The sequence below is a fragment of the Sturnus vulgaris genome, chromosome 3 (genome assembly GCF_052056855.1).
Source record: "Sturnus vulgaris isolate bStuVul1 chromosome 3, bStuVul1.hap1, whole genome shotgun sequence".
Lineage (NCBI taxonomy): Eukaryota > Metazoa > Chordata > Aves > Passeriformes > Sturnidae > Sturnus > Sturnus vulgaris.
This window is the reverse complement of record NC_142245.1, coordinates 43,292,161-43,299,464: the sequence shown is the minus strand read 5'-3', so window position 1 is coordinate 43,299,464 and position 7,304 is coordinate 43,292,161. Positions and strand designations below refer to the sequence as shown.

At 41.3% G+C, this 7,304-nt stretch overlaps 1 protein-coding gene across 4 annotated transcripts in view; it reads left to right on the top strand.

Annotated features, from left to right (window-relative positions):
* TRIM67 (tripartite motif containing 67) overlaps positions 1-7,304 on the top strand; it is a 39,897-nt gene that overhangs the window by 1,893 nt on the left and 30,700 nt on the right. For all 4 annotated transcript variants that reach the window (XM_088161478.1, XM_088161479.1, XM_014874424.2 and 1 more), the window contains one exon: positions 4,298-4,393. In XM_088161478.1, the coding sequence (XP_088017604.1) occupies positions 4,298-4,393 (96 nt within the window). The remainder of the gene's footprint in view (positions 1-4,297; positions 4,394-7,304) is intronic.

Sequence of the window (7,304 nt, the reverse complement as noted above, 5' to 3'; positions counted from 1 at the left end):
GATTAGTTAATATATATGAATGTACAGAGGGGACTTCAATACCTGAGAGCTGAGGACAATCCTTTGGAACTTCCTGCTGTGCTGGGGATAAAGGACTTCTCCCACAGCTATGCAAAGAGCCAGCTCTGCTGGCTGCAGGATTCCCTTCTTTTTACTCTCTACTTGCAGTTAGCAGTAAAGAAAGCACAGAGAAATCCTTTCAGACAGTGCAGGAAAGGTGAAAATCAAGACTGGTGTCTTGTCTTGGTGAAAACCAAAGCAGGTGTCATCACCCTTTGGCCATAGTGTGGCTGAGCACAAGATAGGCTGAGGTATTTGGCAAGGCAAAAAATTGACTTTCTAATTTAAGATCCAAAGAAGATGCCCCTTGGGTTCAGGTGCACTGTTTATCAGTGCAAGAAGAAAGACAAACTTCTGAAGGTGTTTCAGTCTGGATGTTTTGCCAGCAGCTCAGCCATCATTACTCCCTAACACAAGTGTTTGTGCAGAGGAGTTCTCTTGGCCCAGAAGCAGCAGATTAAACTTTTGCAGCTGCTGTTCATATCACAGTGTCAGAATCCACTTCTGAGCAGAATTGTTTTGATGAGCAAGGTCTGAGTTCACAGTTCAAACATGGCTGATGTTTTGGAGAGCATGAGAGACCAGCTTGTGATGTATTGTGGTCTACCTTGAGTTAAAACTGTTTGATGCCTTTTGGAACATTACAGTCCAGCGTAATCAAAGTTCAGAATCAGTAATTTTCTCTCTTTCCTACTGTCAAATATTCAAAGAAATCCTTTTGGCTTGTATTTTTACTGCATTTTTGTCTGTGACTAAGGTATCACAGAACATGATTTTTCTCTTGATTTGCATATTCAATCAAAGTCAAAATTCTATGAAAAGAAACCCTCAAAATTAAGTAATCTGGGAACTCTGAAATTATGCTCTTGTGAATATTATATTTTCCAGAAAAATGTGCTTTGCACAAAATAAATATAATGGAACTGTATAGCCAGGCAGCCTAAATCATCAGCTCACACTCATTCAGATAAATTGTTTTGGAATTGGATACTTCTGCTTAGAAATAGTTCTCTGATACAGCAATTTCTACAAGTTTATTACCTGCAGTTACTTTGGCCAAACCATAAATTGCTTAAATTGACTGATATGCCAAATGTAATTTAAGGTTTATGTGTTCTCTCCAGATGCTCCAGGCATACCTGGTAGAGGCAGCAGAAAGGCTTGTTCCTAGACCAAGAAGCCTTCCTTGTGTTAGCCCTTTGTTTGGCTCCTCCTTTGTCTGGGCCTTATACAGTGGCAAATTATGGAGGGTATAACCTTGTTTAGGCAGGGCCTAGACCCTGCAAAGAAATGTGCACTTACCCTCAGCTGTACTGCAAATACCAAAGCTATACTGGACTGGTTGGCTCTTGTTAGTTAGTGGTGCAGGCTCCCCATTGCACTGCTCTATGTAACTTCTCCTACAGAGAAAGTAAAATTGGTGTAAAATAACAACAAAGCTCCAATGGCACAAATCTATGAAAATCCCTTGGTTTAGCTGGACTTCGTTATATTCACTTGCCTAAAAAGTGCATCTGGACCAGTAGTTCGAGGTTATTAACAAAAACTCTTAGTCTTCTGTTGAAGTTTAATCCTTTCACGTCTTCTTAGCAAGCACAGTGGTACTGCAATCACATTTAGGTAGGACTTCAGACTTCGGAATATGAGGAATGATGGGGGGACACATTTCAGCTCTGCCCATTCTAAAGGGTTAATTATACGTATGTACCAGAATGCTAAAAGCTCCCACAGCTGGATAGGTCTGTGAAGGGCAGGCAGGGAGGGAGTTGCAGGCAAGTGTAGGAGTTCACATTCCTGTTTTTATTTCCTGACCTGAAGACTTGTGTTCCCAAAAACATGTGTGTTTTATGAGAATTCAACGCCAGGACAAGCTTATTTAATCAATAGTCAATTTGCTGCTAAAGAGAAATGGAGGGAAGGCAGGCTAAATGAGCATGAACTGTTTGGTTGAAAAAGGACATGGCCATTATCTGGTTCATTTCTGAAATTAGAGGTCTTCCCTGCCCATCTGGGTTTAATTACTTACCCTTGTGTTCTCTGTGTCCTGTAATTGATGGAAATAGAAACTTGGTATCCATCTCCAGCCCTCACATTATTGGTTGCAAGACCAGGTATTAAAGTAAATACCAGGTGGAATAGTGTTTGTTAGGAGTTATTAATTGTCCCAGTCAATGGAGCTTGTTACGTCTCAGTTCAGGCTTACAATAAATATTTCTGTGGTATGAAAGATTGCTCTGGATGTACAAGGCATTTTTAATGGCTTGGTTGGTTTACTGAGGGCTTAGTCATGTAGCTCCACTTGATTTTAATGAGAAGTGCATGACTAAATTCCTCTGATTTGCAAGGTATCTTTTACAATTGCTTGGAAAAAAACAAAGCTATTATCTCTAAGTGGGTTTCACAAATGGAAATCTGGTCTTCTACTTGGCTTCATGCTGCAGTGGAGTTAATGCAACCACAAGTTTTATTGAACAGATTGATTGCTTATGAGCCCTTTAGACAGTGACATGGGTGAGTTTCTGTTGCAGCTCTCAGTGATGGGAGCGTGCCAGGAGCCATGAGTGACTGTGCTGATTGCCATTGGTGTATATGCTGCTTACAATTCATCTGAGGTGGTTTTCTATAACTGCTATGATGCTCACATACTGCTTTTGTCTCTTCTGATCTGGTGAAATGCACTTTGAGGTCATTTGAGAGCTGGCACAGATGTTGGGAAAGTGGAAGTTTTACTTTTGTCAGGACCAACCACTGATTTTGGTTTGAAAGAAAAGAGCTCTTCCCTCCCTGGGACTATTTGGTCAGGACAGTCAATGACAGAGAATGTAATGCTTCTGCCACATATTTATTTCTTGCTTACACTCTAGCTGTTTGGTCATTTGCTGCTTTCACCTTGTTCTGTGTCATCTTGACAAATCAAATGCTCAGATGTGCCCTGTGAGTGGAGCAGAAAGTGTGATCAGAAAAGGTGGGCCTCAAACCTTGGCAAACATGATCACCCTGTGCAGAGTTGACCTCAAGTCCTGATTTTCTGATCTGGCAGAAAACAGAGACTCTTTCATGGACCTGGAGTTTGTTTCTGTGGCCTCCCGTAGAGTTAATATCAAACATCATCATTTCAAGTTTTTGTGCATTTACAAGGGTTTGTGTAGGAAAATAGTAAAGATTCAAATATTGACAAATAAGCACAGTAACGTGTCTTCCCTTTATATTTGTTATGAAATAATTTTGTAAAGCATATTCTCATTTAGAATTTAGCACTAATGTGCTTTCAAGGGGCCACTTTCCAGCCTCTTGTTCCCCAGTCTTACGTATGTCCAGGGCTGCTCCATCCCAGGTGCAGAACCTCGCAGTGACATCAGCCAGATCTTTGAGTACGCTTAGTGAATCCTATTGGGACTCACAGACTTACAGGGATCCATCTGGAGTAGCAAATCCTGCACAAATTTGGGGTTGACTAGAAGAATCAGTCTCACAGTCACATTCCTCCAGCTCAGGGCACTGGGACCCCCAGAATGCACCACTAGGTCTGTCAGGGGCAAAACTTCCATCCTGTCCTTGAAGTTCATCAACAAGCCTCTGGTTTAGCTTAGAGATCTCAGCTGTTAGCTGAAGAAAGGGAAGGTTAGGCCTAGGGTGTGGACTTAAAAAAGACGTATTCTATGTGCCTTACTGGTCAAAAGTTAGAGGAAAGGTCTTTTCCAACTTTGCTGAAACATTCCTCCATTTGTTGAGTTGGAGCATGGGAAACTGGAGCCCCGAAGGGACATTAGTATGAAGTCTGAGAAGGCAGATTTGTCTTCAAAGTCTTAGTGTATCTCAGGATCTACCACATTGATAAGGGTTTCAGACTTGGATGAAAAAGAAGTGTCATTTTGGAAAGCACTTGGGGATTTTTCAGCATGACAGATGCTACTGTGTAAGTGTAAGACTACTACCTCCTTGTATGTGTGGGTAGCTGTCTTACAAAAAGGTGGGTTGACTTATCAAGTTTTTGCAATAAAGTGGAACGTGCAGACACAATACTTGACTGCCCCCACATGCATATTTCACCCTCATTAAATCTGATTACAGTAAAAATCCTAACTATTCTTTTCTAGCACAAACACTTTGTGGAATTAGGAATACATGTAAGCCTTTTAGCACATTATTAATCATCAAATCCAAGGATTACTAAGAAAAACATTTGCATTTTATCACTAACTTTTTCTTTTTTCTCCTCCTTTTTTCTCCCTTGCAGGCACAGCTGTCTCAGGCTTTAAATGGTGTTTCAGATAAAGCAAAGGAAGCTAAAGAATTTTTGGTTCAACTGAAAAATTTATTGCAGCAGATCCAGGTAACTGGTAATTCTGGAAGCAGAATATTATCTGTTTTGATAATACAGTAATCAATAGAACAGAGTGAATAATTTATTTGATGACTTTGTCTCCTCTGCTATTCTCATCTTTCCTGGAATCATCTGACCTTTCTTGGATGGATTTGCTAGGTAAAAATTATTCATCAAATAATGCCTGCAAGCCCCTCTTAGCTTCTAGATTGTTTGCTGTTTGTTGCAAAAAGCTGATACTCAATACTGGACGTCTGAGCTGTGTTGATTAGTGTTTGATTGAATCCATTAGTCATGCTTCTAGGCTCCTCCCTGGCTGCAACTGCTTGAATTTGGCATTGAGGATAAATTCTCATTTTAACATATTCAAAATTTACTGCTAGCTGTTCATCTTACATTTTCTAAAAATGCACTAATTTCTGCAGAAAATCCAATCAACCTACCTATTGGAGTACTTGTAGGAATGTCTTACACATACTCAAAAATAAAAAAAAAAAAGTAACTGCCGCTAAATCAATGTGTCGTTTATTAGAGCGTAAGTTATTTTCATGCCTGTAATTGTCCAGATTTAATAGTCAGAAAAAGGGCTCATAGTGAGTGCAATAATTGAGGGCACAAACCCAAAATTAAACAAGCCTTAATTTCAATCAAATTTAGACTCGTCAGTGCTGGAGGTCTGATGATCCTCAAGGTCCTTCTCCCCCTGCAGAGTGTACCTGGAAATGTGCCACTGTAGTGTGAGCTGCACAGTGCCCAGGAGGGGACACTGGTTTTCTGCTGCAGCAGTTCTCTACAGCAATGGGATATGCATCATCTGCTCTTCAGCAGCCCACTCTGCTGCTTGCTCATCTTTCATCAACAAGTCCCATACTTGTTAGTAACAGAAAACCAAAGCAGAAGTTCAAAAAGTTTATCATTTATTCATTAAAGTACTCCCCTTAAAAACCCAGAGGATGAATTCGTAGCGCAAGAGCTGCCCAAGCTCATGAGTTGCCTTGGGGCAGCCTAACTACCCACCCTCACAGTCTTCCATGGCCACGTGGGGAAGAGGACACGGCAAAATGAGAAACTGGTAAAATTAAAGGACATTAAATTGAAACAAACAGGTGCAAAGCCACTGACTGGCACCTGTAATGTGCTGTGTTTTGGCTGTAGTGGGAGGTTTCTCTCAGCTGACTTACCCATTTAACAGTTATGTAGCTCAACTAGTCTACTCATTTAGACTTTTTTCACTTCCAAGGAGAAAAGAAAGGCACGTCTAGGGAGCATGTCTTCCTATAGGTATGAACAGCTATTTTAGGATGGGATAACCCATCCAAAACAGCAGTCTATCACCAATCTTTCTTGAGTCATCTAGCTCCATTACAAATGTATTTTTCCCTCCTGAAACCTAGAAGTGGCCCATTATGACTATTTATGACTATGCTGTAAAATCCTTTAATGTGTTTCAATAAAATCACTGCCAAATTGCTCTGCATAAGAGAGCTGCTACAGTTGGATCAAAAGACCAAGCCGTTTATTTGATGCTGCTCATTGCTTAAAATGCTAGAGGAGAGCTCAGAAATTATATCCAGCAGTATCCTCTAACATTTAGCCAAGTCTGGGCACAAATCTGAATCTGACCCTCATCTGTTGAGCCAGTCTTCATCCTGAGCCTGAGTGAAACGTCAAATTTCAAAACAGCAGAACTAATCAGCTGCATATTGTATTCCTGAGTAAAATAAGGGTGAGGCATGCCTCCAAGATAATCACTCACACACTTTAACCCTTAAGGAGCTCCCTGGAATGGTTTCCTCCCATGACAAATTGCACTCTTCTCATGAGATGTTCGAGCAGCCTTTGATGACAGCACATAGCAGGGAATGCTCCTGGTAGTCAGGTTTGGTACAACCACACTCTTCAAGGGGAAAAGGTTTAGATGTGTCATGAGCCAATCTGTACCTTTTAACATTTGGACAAAAACAGTTCTTGTACTGTTATTTTGTAGGGGAACAGATGTAGCCTTTGTGCATGGGTTTATAGCCAGACACACATCTCAGAGCAGGTTATTTACAGTAGAAATCTTATGATGGTTGCCACACTCACATATGGACATTTACCCCTCAGCAAAAATGTATTTTAGTAATACTTTTACACAAAGGAGCAAGCAATATGTACATTTTATTATCCTTTCTCAATGCATGGCAGACCAGACAGCCATCCACACTCTTTGTCTCCACTCTGAGTTTGCCAGAGCTAACTGGAACCGTGCTTTTATCTTACCTGGGGCAGTTTGCAAATTCATAATCTACTTTTCTTTTCCCTGCTTTGCAGATGTATTGTTTCCCCCTCTTTTTTTCTGCCTTTCTCTTCTCTGAGGTCACATTTATATCTCTTGGTCTTTTCTTTTCAGATTCTGCTTGTTCCTCATTGCTCCTGTTGCTTCCTTGCTTCTTGTTGCTGTCATGATCTGATTTTCCCATTTTCCCATCTGCTGTAACAATTTCATACTTTCTCACTCGAAGGAGGCATATCGCCAAACACCCCATTTGATGTGTGAGCAGAAAATGAGGAGAGAAATGATGCACTGCAGCCACCAACTGATTCAGGCTCTGTGCACAAACCTGCACTTCAAGAGTAACGGGATGGAAACGGGCTTAAGGGGGAGCTGGGTGTGGTAAAGCCGAGGAGGGAGAGGTGCAAACAGGAAGAATCCAAGACAAACCTGTGAGCAGGAGCTGAGCCGTCTGGTGTCTCCCCACCATCAGCTAAACCCTCGCCCACATCTCGCTGGCAGGGCTAGGACTGCTAGGACTGGGAGCACCTGCCCTGCATCCATCAGCTGGAGAATGGGATGCACGGGTCACAGGCAGGGAAGGGAGTACAGTGCTGAAAATTTTGAACTCAAAATAAAGAAGATAAAGCAAATGAGTAGAAAATA